Here is a 15000-nt window from a genome sequence, read left to right on the forward strand (position 1 = left end):
TTGTCGTAGGTAACACTGCCGTCAGGTGTGGTAGCAGTGATTTCAGGTGTGGAGGCTCTCAGGTGACCAGGTGACATGATGCTGGGTTTGGCCACGCCCAGGCACAGGATCAGGTAGTTCCGCCACAGCGAGATGGAGCTGTCACTGGAGCCTGCTGACGAGGTCTTCTTAGCATTCACTGGACTACTGTAACACACACACAGTCACAACACACACACAACACACACACACACAGTCACAACACACACACACACAGTCACAACACACACACACACAGTCACAACACAGACACACACACACACACACACACAGTCACAACACACACACACACAGTCACAACACACACACACACACGCACACAGTCACAACACACACACACACACACACACACAGTCACAACACACACACACACAGTCACAACACGCACACACACACACACAGTCACAACACACACACACACAGTCACAACACACACACACACACAGTCACAACACGCACACACACCACACAGTCACAACACGCACACACACACACACACACACACCAAGCACACAGTCACAACACGCACAAACACACACAGTCACAACACGCACACACACCAAGCACACAGTCACAACACGCACACACACACACAGTCACAACACGCACACACACCAAGCACACAGTCACAACACGCACACACACACACAGTCACAACACGCACACACACACCACACACAGTCACAACACGCATACACACCAAGCACACAGTCACAACACGCACACACACACACAGTCACAACACGCACACACACACGAAGCACACAGAGGACAGAGAGAGTTAGCATTAGAGAGATGTTTCAAGTTTTTACTTATCCCTTGCACAAGTACAGTGAAATGCTTAACTTGAAGCCCTTCCCAACAGCAGTATTCAATAATAGTAGAAGTAAAAAAACTAGAGAAATATTTAAAAAACTGGAGAATGTTATATACAGGGAAAGCTATATACCCTATATACAGGGTCAGCTCTATAAGGGGGCCAGCTATATACGGGGTCAGCTATATACGGGGTCAGCTATATAAGGGGGCCAGCTATATACGGGGTCAGCTATATACGGGGTCAGCTATATACGGGGTCAGCTATATACGGGGTCAGCTATATACGGGGTCAGCTATATACGGGGTCAGCTATATACGGGGTCAGCTATATACGGGGTCAGCTATATACGGGGTAAGCTCTATACGGGGTCAGCTATATACGGGGTAAGCTCTATACGGGGTCAGCTATATACGGGGTCAGCTATATACGGGGTCAGCTATATACAGGGTCAGCTACACTATATATATACAAAAGTATGTGGATACTCCTTCGAATTAGTGGATTTGGCTAAAATCGAGCAAACAGCCATACAATCTCCATAGACAAACATTGGCAGTAGAATGGCCTTACTAAAGAGCTCAGTGACTTTCAACGTGGCACCATCATAGGATGCCACCTTTCCAACAAGTCAGATCATCAAAAGTGTTGTTATTGTGAAGTGGAAACGTCTAGGAGCAACAACGGCTCAGCCGCGAAGTGGTAGGCCACACAAGCTCACAGAACGGGATCGCTGAGTGCTGAAGCGCGTAGCGCGTAAAAATCGTCTGTCCTCGGTTGCAACACTCACTACCGAGTTCCAAACTGCCTCTGGAATCAACGTCAGAACAAGAACCGTTCATCGGGAGCTTCATGAAATGGGTTTCCATGGCCAAGTAGCCGCACACAAGCCTAAGATCACCATGCGCAATGCCAAGCGTCGGCTGGAGAGGTGTAAAGCTCACCACCATTGGACTCTGGAGCATTGGACACGCGTTCTCCGGAGTGATGAATCACGTTTCACCATCTGGCAGTCCGGCAGACGAATCTGGGTTTGGCAGATGCCAGGAGAACGCTACCTGCCCCAATGCATAGTGCCAACTGTAAAGTTTGGTGGAGGAGGAATAATGGTCTGGGGCTGTTTTTCATGGTTCAGGCCCCTTAGTTCCAGTGAAGGGAAATCTTAACACTACAGCATACAATGACATTCTAGACGATTCTGTGCTTCCCCTGTGCACAAAGCGAGGTCCATACATAAACGGTTTGTCGAGATCGGTGTGGAAGAACTTCACTAGCCTACACAGAGCCCTGACCTCAACCCCATCGAACACCTTTGGGATGAATTGGAACGCAGACTGCGAGCCAGGCCTAATCGACCAACATCAGTGCCCGACCTCACTAATGCTCTGGTGGCTGAATGGATGCAAGTCCCCGCAGCAATGTTCCAACATCTAGTGGAAAGCCTTCCCAGAAAAGGCTGTTATAGCAGTAAAGCGGGGACCAACTCCATATCAATGCCCACGATTTTGGAATGAGATGTTGGGTGAGCAGGTGTCCACATACTTTTGGTCATGTAGCGTATATACAGCAATACAGGGTAAGGGCCAGTAACAAATGTACAGTGTGCAGGGATACTGGAGTAGTTGAGGCAGATATGTACATGTAGACAGGGACTAGGAGAAAGTGACCGGTAGCAGGATAAATAATAATAATAACAATAATAATAACAATAGTAATAATAACAATAATAACAATAATAATAATAATAATAATAATAATAATAACAATAATAATAATAACAATAATATCAATAGTAATAATAATAATAACAATAATAATAATAACAATAATAACAACAACAATAACATTAATAATTACAATAACAATAATAATAATAACAATAATAATAACAATAATAATAATAACAATAATAATAATAATAGTAATAGTAAACAGTATTGCAGCAGCTTAAGTGGTGGGTGGGTGTGTGGAGGTGAGTGTGAGTGTGTCAGTGTATGTGTGTGTGTGTGTTAGTGTGTGTGTATTAGTGTGTGTGTGTTAGCGTGTGTGTGTGTGTTAGTGTGTGTATGTCAGTGTATGTGTGTGTGTGTGTGTTAGTGTGTGTATGTCAGTGTATGTGTGCATGTGTGTTAGTGTGAGTGTGTGTTAGCGTGAGTGTGTGTTAGTGTGTGTGTACATCACTGTGTGTGTGTGTTACTGTGTGTGTGTTAGCGTGTGTGTGTTAGCGTGTGTACGTCACTGTGTGTGTGTGTGTGTGTGTTAGTGTGTGTATGTTAGTGTGTGTGTGTTAGTGTGTGTATGTTAGTGTGTGTGTTTTAGTGTGAGTGTGTCAGTGTGTGTACGTCACTGTGTGTGTGTTAGTGTGTGTGTGTTAGCGTGTGTATGTTAGTGTGTGTATGTTAGTGTGTGTGTGTTAGTGTGTGTGTGTTAGTGTGTGTATGTTAGTGTGTATGTCAGTGTGTGTGTGTTAGTGTGTGTGTGTTAGTGTGTGTGTGTGTGTGTTAGTGTGTGTGTGTTAGTGTGTATGTTAGTGTGTGTATGTTAGTGTGCGTGTGTGTGTGTTAGTGTGTGTATGTTAGTGTGTGTGTGTGTGTGTTAGTGTGTGTATGTTAGTGTGTGTATGTTAGTGTGTGTGTCAGTGTGTGTATGTCAGTGTAGACGTGATAGGTGGATATACAGTTCATATAAACAGGGCTGAAAAGTGACTTGTAGCAGGAATATATAAATACTTATGGTAATATACTAATGGTAATATATACATGGTAATATATACATGGTAATATACCAATGGTAATATATACATGGTAATATACCAATGGTAATATATACATGGTAATATACCAATGGTAATATATACATGGTAATATACCAATGGTAATATATACATGGTAATATACTCATGGTAATATATACATGGTAATATACCAATGGTAATATATACATGGTAATATACCAATGGTAATATATACATGGTAATATACCAATGGTAATATATACATGGTAATATACCAATGGTAATATATACATGGTAATATACCAATGGTAATATATACATGGTAATATACCAATGGTAATATATACATGGTAATATACCAATGGTAATATATACATGGTAATATACCAATGGTAATATATACATGGTAATATACCAATGGTAATATATACATGGTAATATACTCATGGTAATATATACATGGTAATATACTCATGGTAATATATACATGGTAATATACCAATGGTAATATATACATGGTAATATACCAATGGTAATATATACATGGTAATATACCAATGGTAATATATACATGGTAATATACCAATGGTAATATATACATGGTAATATACCAATGGTAATATATACATGGTAATATACTCATGGTAATATATACATGGTAATGTACTCATGGTAATATATACATGGTAATATACTCATGGTAATATATACATGGTAATATACCAATGGTAATATATACATGGTAATATACCAATGGTAATATATACATGGTAATATACCAATGGTAATATATATACATGGTAATATACCAATGGTAATATATACATGTAAACAGGAGTAAAAGTGACCAGTAGCAGGATAAATACTAATGGTAATGGAAATCAATAATCAATGAACAGCAGTGTAGAGGCAGTAACAAATCTAATCAATAATCAATGAACAGCAGTGTAGAGGCAGTAACAAATCTAATCAATAACCAATGAACAGCAGTGTAGTGGCAGTAACAAATCTAATCAATAACCAATGAACAGCAGTGTAGTGGCAGTAACAAATCTAATCAATAACCAATGAACAGCAGTGTAGTGGCAGTAACAAATCTAATCAATAACCAATGAACAGCAGTGTAGTGGCAGTAAAACATCTAATCAATAACCAATGAACAGCAGTGTAGTGGCAGTAATAAATGTTCAATGTTAGCTACAGATACAGAGCTATTGCTAGCTACGACGAAAGAAGGGCACTGTAAGACTGGGTTTGGCTGTTCCTGTGTCTGTACATAGGTTTGTATGTGCGTCTGACCCCTGTGTGTTGTACGTACTTGGGATCAACCAGTGGCAGCAGCAGTTGTAGCCTGGTGAAAGCGTATGGCCAGGCATAGCTGAGTGCGGTAGGGCAGAGTTTGGGGAGGTGTTCCTGGCGCAGGAAGCTGTGCAGACAGAGTACCCAGGGGTCTTTGACACACTGGGCATAGATCCATACATGGCTGGGACTCTTCACGTCGTAGGCACTGCTTACCAGTCTGGCTGTCCACTCCACCAACCACTGTAGGTCTACGTGGTGGCTGAGAGGGAGGGTGGACTAGAGAGGAGAGGAGAGGAGAGGAGAGGAGAGGAGAGGAGAGGAGAGGAGAGGAGAGGAGAGGAGAGGAGAGGGAGAGGAGAGGAGAGGAGAGGAGAGGAGAGGAGAGGAGAGGAGAGGAGAGGAGAGGAGAGGAAAGGAGAGGAGAGAGGAGAGGAGAGGGAGAGGAGAGGAGAGGAGAGGAGAGGAGAGGAGAGGAGAGGAGAGGAGAGGAGACAGGAGGGGAGAGGAGACAGGAGAGGAGACAGGAGAGGAGAGGAGAGGAGAGGAGAGGACAGGACAGGAGGGGAGGGGAGAGGAGACAGGAGGGGAGAGGAGACAGGAGAGGAGACAGGAGAGGAGAGGAGAGGAGAGGAGAGGAAAGGAGAGGAGAGGAGAGGAGAGGAGAGGAGAGGAGAGGAGAGGAGAGGAGAGGAGAGGAGAGGAGAGGAGAGGAGAGGAGAGGAGAGGAGAGGAGAGGAGATAGGAGGGGAGGGGAGAGAGGGTTAGGGATACACAGGCCTTGTCCAAAACCTGTCTTGTCTACTTCTAACTTAAGCCTTATTCTAAAATGGATTAAAAAATAATAATAATCACACAATACCCTATAATGATAAAGCAAAAATAGGTTTTTAGACATTTCCATCAGTATTCAGACCCTTTAGTCAGTACTTTGTTGAAGCACCTTTGGCAACGATTACAGCACCTTTGGCCACTCAAGGACATTCAGAGACTTATCCCGAAGCCACTCCTGCGTTGTCTTGGCTGTGTGCTTAGGGTCGTTGTCCTGTTGGAAGGTGAACCTTCGCCCCAGTCTGAGGTCCTGAGTGCTCTGGAGCAGGTTTTCATCAAGGATCTCTGTACTTTGGTCCGTTCATCTTTCCCTCTATCCTGACTAGTCTCCCAGTCCCTGCCGCTGAAAAACATCCCCACAGCATGATGCTGCCACCACCATGCTTCACCGTAGGGATGGTGCCTGGTTTCCTCCAGACGTGACGCTTGGCATTCAGGCCAAAGAGTTCAATCTTGGTTTCATCAGACCACAGAATCTTGTTTCTTCATGGTCTGAGAGTTCTTTAGGTTCCTTTTAGCAAACTCCAAGTGGGCTGTCATGTGCCTTTTACTGAGGAGTGGCTTCCGTCTGGCCACTCTACCATAAAGGCCTGATTGGTGGAGTGCTGCAGAGATGGTTGTCCTTCTGGAAGGTTCTCCCATCTCCACAGTGGAACTTCACCTCCCTGATCAAGGCCCTTCTCCCCCGATTGCTCAGTTTGGCCGGGCGGCCAGCTCTAAGAAGAGTGTTGGTGGTTCCAAACTTCTTCCATTGAAGAATGATGGAGGCCACTGTGTTCCTGGGGACCTTTAATGCTGCAGACATTTTTTTGGTACCCTTGCCCAGATCTGTGCCTCGACACAATCCTGTCTCGGAGCTCTACAGACAATTCCTTCGACCTCATGGCTTGGTTTTTTCTCTGACATGCACTGTCAACTGTGGGACATTATATAGACAGGTGTGTGCCTTTCCAAATCATGTCCAATCAATTGAATTTACGACAGGTGGACTCCAATCAAGTTGTAGAAACATCTCAAGGATGATCAATGGAAACAGGATGCACCTGAGCTCATTTTCAAGTTTAATAGCCAAGGGTCTGAATACTTATGTAAATAAGGTATTTCTGTTTTAAATTTTTTATACATTTGCAACATTTTCTAAAAACCTGTTTTCGCTTTGGCATTATGGGGTATTGTGTGTAGATTGATGAGGGAAAAAAATAATTTAATCAATTTTAGAATAAGGCTTTAACGTAACAAAATGTGGAAAAAGGGAAGAGGTCTGAATACTTTCCGAATGCACTGTACATCCTGGCATTTAATGCATACTTCATTTTCTAAATGTCACATACTATAAAAAATTATATTCTTGTACACCCAAAAAGCCTACTGTTAAGAACGCAAGTATTGGTATTTGGACACACAGAAAGAGAGACACGGTGCTACTTACAGAGTCGGACACGGCCACGTGTACAAAGCTGTCCATGACAGCAGGACTGAGCTGGTCCATCACCTCTATCATAGGCTTGTCATCATCCTGGAGGGAAGAAGAAACCAAATGGACTTTAGAAACGTAACTAGTTGAGTTGAGAAAGAACCAAAAAGAAAGACACAGAGTAAAGTTATCAACAGAACGGACATTAGTAATGTTTCTATCGTAATGATGAGACTGCCTAGTAATCTCTATCTAGATCCGTAATGGGTTCTTCGGCTGTCCCCATAGGAGAACCCTTTGAAGAACCCTTTTTGGTTGCATGTAGAACACTTTTGGTCCCAGATAGAACCCTATAGACCTTCCTTCCTTCCTTCCTTCCTTCCTTCCTTCCTTCCTTCCCTCCCTCCCTCCCACCTCTCTCCATCCTCCCTCCTTCCATACCTCTGCGTGTCCTATAGTATTGAAGAGGATGCGTATCTCTCTGAGGACAGACACAGCCAGTTTGCGTGTGCTGGTCTGACAGGAGCAGAGGAGAAGCAGAGCCAGGCCTTCTACAGCATGAAGCACTGAGCAGTGAGGACTACGGTCTGGTAGTCTGGGACTGGCCTGGGGAGGGAGGGAGGGTTAGATATAACACACTGAAGCAGACATGCATGTATACTTACAAAAATATACATACACTACACACACACTACAAACCTCAGCAGCCCGTTTGTTCCCAGGGACCTGCAGTGTGAGCCTCCACTGTGTGAGCAGCTGCAGCAGCAGTTTGATGGAGGAGTCCTGTAGACCCTGGTGTGTGTCCTGAACCTGGAGTTACACAGAGAGAGAGGGAGCCATCACACAGAGAGTGATGGGTAATACTCCTGGTGTAATACTCCTGGTGTAATACTCCTGGGTAATACTCCTGGTGTAATACTCCTGGTGTAATACTCCTGGGTAATACTCCTGGTGTAATACTCCTGGTGTAATACTCCTGGGTAATACTCCTGCTGTAATACTCCTGGGTAATACTCCTGGGTAATACTCATGGGTAATACTCCTGATGTAATACTCCTGGGTAATACTCCTGGTGTAATACTCCTGGGTAATACTCCTGCTGTAATACTCCTGGGTAATACTCCTGGGTAATACTCCTGGTGTAATACTCCTGGTGTAATACTCCTGGGTAATACTCCTGCTGTAATACTCCTGGGTAATACTCCTGCTGTAATACTCCTGGGTAATACTCCTGGGTAATACTCATGGGTAATACTCCTGGTGTAATACTCCTGCTGTAATACTCCTGGGTAATACTCCTGGTGTAATACTCCTGGGTAAAACTCCTGGTGTAATACTCCTGATGTAATACTCCTGGGTAATACTCCTGGTGTAATACTCCTGCTGTAATACTCCTGGGTAATACTCCTGGTGTAATACTCCTGGGTAATACTCCTGGTGTAATACTCCTGGTGTAATACTCCTGGGTAATACTCCTGGTGTAATACTCCTGCTGTGATACTCCTGCTGTAATACTCCTGGGTAATACTCCTGGGTAATACTCCTGGTGTAATACTCCTGGTGTAATACTCCTGGGTAATACTCCTGGGTAATACTCCTGGTGTAATACTCCTGGGTAATACTCCTGCTGTAATACTCCTGGGTAATACTCCTGGGTAATACTCCTGGTGTAATACTCCTGGTGTAATACTCCTGGTGTAATACTCCTGCTGTAATACTCCTGCTGTAATACTCCTGGTGTAATACTCCTGGGTAATACTCCTGGGTGATAGTCCTGGGTGATACTCCTGGGTGATACTCCTGGGTGATACTCCTGGGTGATACTCCTGGGTAATACTCCTGGGTGATACGCCTGGTGTTATGTTTTGTATGTTCATGCTGTCGTTTATGTACAAAAAGAAAAGCTAACTCCACAAAATGTGCATGTATACCTCTGCTCTACAATACAATATATCTTAAACATATAGTCACCTCTCGGAGCAGGAAGTGTGTATATCCAAACAGGACGTCCTCCCTCCAATCAGAGAAGTCCAGCAGCAGGCTCTGCAAGGAATTCTGGGAGATGAGGCGCAGCTCGTCGTCCATGTGGACAGTCAGACTGACAGGATAGAGAACACAGAGAGGTTCTAGAATACGCCACACATTTTAAGATATTCTGCAGTGTTGTTCAATGTACATGTAACCAGGTCAAAGATCCCGACCTCCGGTTCGCAATCCTCCCACGTTGGGAAATAAGAACCTGTGAGAAGAGCCCTGTGGCTTCAGGGAAATGTGGGGACACGGTGCCCAAGTAGACTAGACATAGCTATGTGTGTGGAAAACATTTCATCACATTTAAGACATTTAACTTGTTTAGTATAGTCAGTTTGTAACTCTACTCACTACTTGTAGCTGTATAGTCAGTTTGTTTGTGTTGTTGGTCTAGCTTAATGTGCAGGTCAGTAGCTAGCTAGCACGTCATGAAAAGGGGCATGAGGGAAGCCCTACAATATTATGTTTTTCTAAGTAGTGAGACGCTCGGAAGCAGGCAATGTTGGAAAGCAATCTTTAGACATGTACTTTTCTTAAATGTAGTTTTGGAATTGACTAAAACAAGCAGACAAAAATAAAATTGCATGTGAAAAAGGTCAAGTTTTTGCAGCGAGCCAATGGGGTAACCTAGGTAACCACAGGTTGTTCCTCCATTATATCTAATACCTGTCACAAGCCGGGCTAGAACTCCGGTCTCAAATGTGTAGAGCTGGGGGTACTACCCCTTAGCCACAGAGGAGATGTTGTAGGACCCAAATGAAACTCCCAAGGCAATACTCCAGGTAAGTAGATTTAATGTTCCAAAACAGGAGGCAAAACAAAACAACTCCCCGAGGGGAGAAAAACAAACTAAAGATAACTTCGAATAACTTACTAGGACTGATACGGTGGGACAAAGCAGGAGACACATAGACAGGACGCAATAACCAAGTGAGAAACAAGGGGAAAACACACAGCTAAAATACTCAAGGGGAAACAAGGCACAGGTGACATAGATAAGCTAATTAGGACACATGAGGAAAAACTAAGGCAAAGGGGAACACAGCTGACCTCTAGAGGCCAGGAGACAAACAGGGGAAGCAGGAAGCTGACAGGACCCCCTCCTCTAGGAACGACTCCTGACGTTCCTTCCAGAACACCCTGGCCCCAGGGTGCGAAAATCTCGGATCAACCCTGGGTCCAGGATGTCCCTGGCCGGAACCCAGGAGCGCTCCTCTGGCCCGTAGCCCTCCCAGTCCACCAGATACTGCAGAGAGTTCTGGACCCTCCGGGAGTCCAGTATCCGGCGGACTGTGTAGGCTGGCTGGCCGTCTATGATCCTGGGAGGTGGCGGGGGTCTGTGTGGGGGGCAAAAGGAGAAGACAAGACAGGTTTAAGGAGTGAAACATGGAAAGTGGGGTTAACTCTAAGGGAGCGAGGCAGAACTAAACGATACGACACAGGGTTAACCTTTCTAGAAATGCGGAAAGGGCCGATGTATCTCTGGGAAAGCTTCTTGGATTCGACCCGGAGGGGCAAGTTCTTAGTGGCCAACCAAACTCTCTGACCAGCTCGGAAACTAGGGGCGTCCCGGCGGTGGCGATTAGCCTGACTTTGGTATCTCTGGGAGGTCCGAAGGAGGGTACACCTGGCCTTCTTCCAGGTCCGCCTACAGCGTTGGACAAAGCGCTGGGCCGAGGGAACACCAACTTGCGCCTCTTCCTCTGGAAACAAAGGAGGGTTGTAACCGAACTGGCATTCGAAGGGGGACAATCCGGTGGCTGAGGACTGGAGGGTGTTGTGGGCATATTCAGCCCAAATGATATAGGTGGCCCAAGACGTGGGATTACTGGCCGCCATACACCGCAGGGTGGTCTCCAGATCCTGATTAATCCGTTCCGTTTGGCCATTAGACTCTGGATGGAATCCTGACGATAGGCTGGCTGTGGCCCCAATAAGCCTGCAGAAGGCCCCCCAAAACCGGGACGAGAATTGGGGACCTCGGTCAGAGACCACGTCCAGGGGAATGCCAAATATCCGGAAGACATGGTTCATGAGGAGCTCCGCAGTCTCCTTAGCCGAGGGCAGCTTGGGCAGGGGAATAAACCGGGCAGCCTTAGAGAAACGGTCTACCACCACAAGGATGACGGTGTTGCCCTGGGATAGAGGAAGTCCCGTAACAAAGTCCAGAGAAAGGTGTGACCATGGCCTTCGAGGAACAGGTAAGGGATGGAGCAGTCCCTGGGGTCGCTGGCGTGTCGACTTTCCCTGGTTGCACACAGGGCAGGCCTCAACATAGACCTGCACGTCCTTCTTGATGGACGGCCACCAAAACCGCCGTCGGAGGAACTCCAGTGTGCGAGCACTGCCAGGATGGCATGTCAAGGGCGACTCATGACCCCACTGCAAGACGCGGGCCCGAACCGAGAGAGGAACGTACAGGCGACCGGCAGGACCACCGCCTGGATCGGGCTCATGGGCAAGAGCTTCTCGTACCCCTCTTTCTAGTTCCCACTGAAGAGGTGCGACGATCCTAGACCTCGGAATAATCGATGCCAAGGGCTTCTCTTGTACCTCGGGAGAATAGACTCGAGACAGAGCATCCGGCTTGACGTTCTTGGTGCCAGGTCGGTAAGTCAGGATGAACTGGAATCGATTAAAGAAAAGGGACCATCGTGCTTGCCGAGGGTTCATCCGCTTAGCCTGTTGGAGATATTCCAGGTTCTTGTGGTCTGTGAGAACCTGGAAAGGGGTGCTGAGCCCCCTCAAGCCAATGGCGCCACTCTTCCAAGGCCAGTTTAACCGCAAGCAACTCTAGATCCCCCACGTGGTAGTTGCGCTCGGCCTCAGACAGGCGGCGAGACATGAAGGCACAAGGGTGTAATCTCCCATCCGCACCCCTCTGTGACAGGACGGCTCCCACCCCCCACCTCTGAGGCGTCCACCTCCACCACGAAAGGTCTCTCTGGGTCAGGGGTCACCAGAATCGGAGCAGAAGTGAAGCGGCGCTTGAGATCCTCGAAGGCCCCTGCTGCTTCCGGACCCCAGTGAATCTTGGTCCCTCCACCCTTGGTAAGCGTCGTCAAGGGGGCTACCACCGAGCTGAAATTCTTGATGAACTTCCGATAGAAGTTAGAAAAGCCAATGAACCGTTGAACCTCCTTGACCGTGGCAGGTGTGGGCCAATCGTGGACCGCCTTGACCTTCTTGGGATCCATCTCTAGGTGCCAGGGAGTGACAATAAACCCGAGAAACTGAGTCTGAGAAACATGAAATTCACACTTCTCAGGCTTAACGTAGAGGTGATTGTCAAGGAGCCTCTGGAGAACCCGGCTAACATGCCCCTCATGCTCCTTCAGTGACCTCGAGAAGACGAGGATATCGTCCAGGTACACGAAGACGAACAGATTAAGCATATCCCGGAGAACATCATTAATCAGGGCTTGGAATACTGCGGGGGCATTGGTGAGCCCGAACGGCATCACCCGATATTCATAGTGTCCCGTGGGCGTGTTGAACGCCGTCTTCCATTCGTCTCCTGGCCGGATCCGCACGAGATGGTAAGCATTGCGGAGATCCAGCTTAGTAAAAATGGAAGCCCCTTGAAGCAGCTCAAAAGCAGTGGCCATGAGAGGAAGAGGGTATCGATTCCGAACCGTGATCTTGTTGAGTCCCCGGTAATCAATACAAGGCCTCAGACCCCCGTCTTTCTTTTCAACAAAAAGAAGCCCGCCCCAGCCGGGGAAGTAGAGGCATAGATGAGGCCGGCTGCCAAGGACTCCTTAATGTAGGTGTCCATAGCTGCGTGCTCGGGGAGGACAAGGAAAAGATCCGACCTCTAGGAGGGCAGCACCCAGGGAGTAGATCAATGGCACAGTCATAAGTGCGATGAGGCGGTAAGGCAGTAGCCCGGGCCTTGCTGAACACTGCTTTGAACCGATGGTAAACACTGGGGACTCGGGAGACGTCAACAGACTCTTGAAACTGGGTACTAGGGGCTGAGGAACTCTGAAGCATGCAGGTGAGTTGGCAAGTGGGACCCCAGCTAAGAATGGTGCCAGTAGGCCAGTCGATCTGGGGATTATGTCTGCATAGCCAAGGGTGACCCAGGATAATAGGATACTCGGGAGAGTCAATGAGATAGAAGGTCTCCTCCTGCTGGTGTTGAGAGATGGTAAGTCGCAGGGACTGAGTCGCCTCAGTAACTTTTCCTGGTTCCAGAGGTCTGCCATCTAAGGCTGTAACTGCCTGGGGTTGAGGAAGTAGTTGGGTAGGGATCTTAAGTTCCTTAGCCAAGGTTACATCCATAAAATCACCTGCGGCACCGGAATCGATCATAGCCTGGACCCGATGCTGGTGGCCCTCCCAGGACAGAGTGGCTGGAATAGCTAGGACCGCGTTAGTAGGAGGAGCTCTAATTTTCCCCATCACAACCCTCCTGTAGCTGGGCGGGGACAGGCGTTTCCCAGCTCGGGGCAAGTGGAGCGGAAGTGGCCGGCAACCCCGCAGTAGAGGCACCGACGCTCCCTCATGCGACGTTCCCTTTCGTTGGAAGAAAGCCTGGAACGGCCTAACTGCATGCTCTCCGGGGAATCCTGGGGCAGTTCAGGAGCCGGGGCAGCTCTGAATGACGGAGTCCAAACAGGAGAAACAGAGCTGCTCAGAGGAACTTGGGACTGAGACACCTGACGGCGAGCCGTTCTCCGCTCTCTTAGACGATTGTCCAGGCGGATGGCCAAGGCTATGAGGGACTCGAGATCTTCAGCTGGTTCACGGGTGGCTAACTCATCTTGAAGGGGCTCAGATAACCCTCCCTGAAAGCAGACCCTCAGCGCTTCATCATTCCATCCGCTCCTTGCTGCTATGGTTCGGAACTCAATGGCAAAATCTGCCGTGCTTCGGGGGCCCTGACGGAGAGACAGTAGGCGCTTGGAAGCCTCCCGCCCACTGACAGGATGATCGAACACCCGCTTGAACTCTTCTACAAATGCAGCGTGGGAGTCACAACAGGCCTCCTGGGACTGCCACACCGCAGAGGCCCAGGCGAGCGCCTTGTCTGAAAGAAGGGTAATGAGGTAGGCAATCTTGGAACGGTCTGTGGGAAAACTTGAGGGTTGGAGCTCGAAGGTGAGGGAGCATTGGGTGAGGAAACCCTGACAAGAGCTTGGATCCCCAGAAAAGGGCTTGGGAGGTGGTAGTCGAGGCTCCGCCAACCGAGAAGGCCTGTCGTCACTGGGAGGTGACCGGGGGGAAGGGGGAGAACCAAGGAGGCGTTCAAAGAGCTGGTGAAGGGAACTCATCATTTCGGCCAGGAGTTGAGAATGTCTAGCCATCAGCTCCTCTTGTCGGCTGAGAACGGCTTCATGGCGCTGGAAAGAAGCCTCATGTCGAATGATCACCGCCAACAGGTCCTGGGAACTGAGTGTTTCTGGGTCCATGATTGACTTGGTTATTCTGTCACAAGCCGGGCTAGAACTCCGGTCTCAAATGTGTAGAGCTGGGGGTACTACCCCTTAGCCACAGAGGAGATGTTGTAGGACCCAAATGAAACTCCCAAGGCAATACTCCAGGTAAGTAGATTTAATGTTCCAAAACAGGAGGCAAAACAAAACAACTCCCCGAGGGGAGAAAAACAAACTAAAGATAACTTCGAATAACTTACTAGGACTGATACGGTGGGACAAAGCAGGAGACACATAGACAGGACGCAATAACCAAGTGAGAAACAAGGGGAAAACACACAGCTAAAATACTCAAGGGGAAACAAGGCACAGGTGACATAGATAAGCTAATTAGGACACATGAGGAAAAACTAAGGCAAAGGGGAACACAGCTGACCTCTAGAGGCCAGGAGAC

At 47.5% G+C, this 15000-nt stretch overlaps 1 protein-coding gene across 1 annotated transcript in view; it reads right to left on the reverse strand.

The window, feature by feature from the left end:
• The window catches only part of fryb (furry homolog b (Drosophila)), a 154312-nt gene that overhangs the window by 85071 nt on the left and 54241 nt on the right, over positions 1-15000 (reverse strand). Inside the window, exons 17-22 of the mRNA XM_045208247.1 lie at positions 9106-9232; positions 7834-7944; positions 7576-7740; positions 7150-7236; positions 4909-5168; positions 1-186 (exon numbers count right to left, since the gene is read on the reverse strand). The exon at positions 1-186 is cut by the window's left edge and continues 4 nt beyond it. Of these exons, the coding sequence (XP_045064182.1) occupies positions 1-186; positions 4909-5168; positions 7150-7236; positions 7576-7740; positions 7834-7944; positions 9106-9232 (936 nt within the window). The remainder of the gene's footprint in view (positions 187-4908; positions 5169-7149; positions 7237-7575; positions 7741-7833; positions 7945-9105; positions 9233-15000) is intronic.

Source organism: Coregonus clupeaformis, chromosome 27 (assembly GCF_020615455.1).
Source record: "Coregonus clupeaformis isolate EN_2021a chromosome 27, ASM2061545v1, whole genome shotgun sequence".
In the NCBI taxonomy this organism is placed as follows: domain Eukaryota; kingdom Metazoa; phylum Chordata; class Actinopteri; order Salmoniformes; family Salmonidae; genus Coregonus; species Coregonus clupeaformis.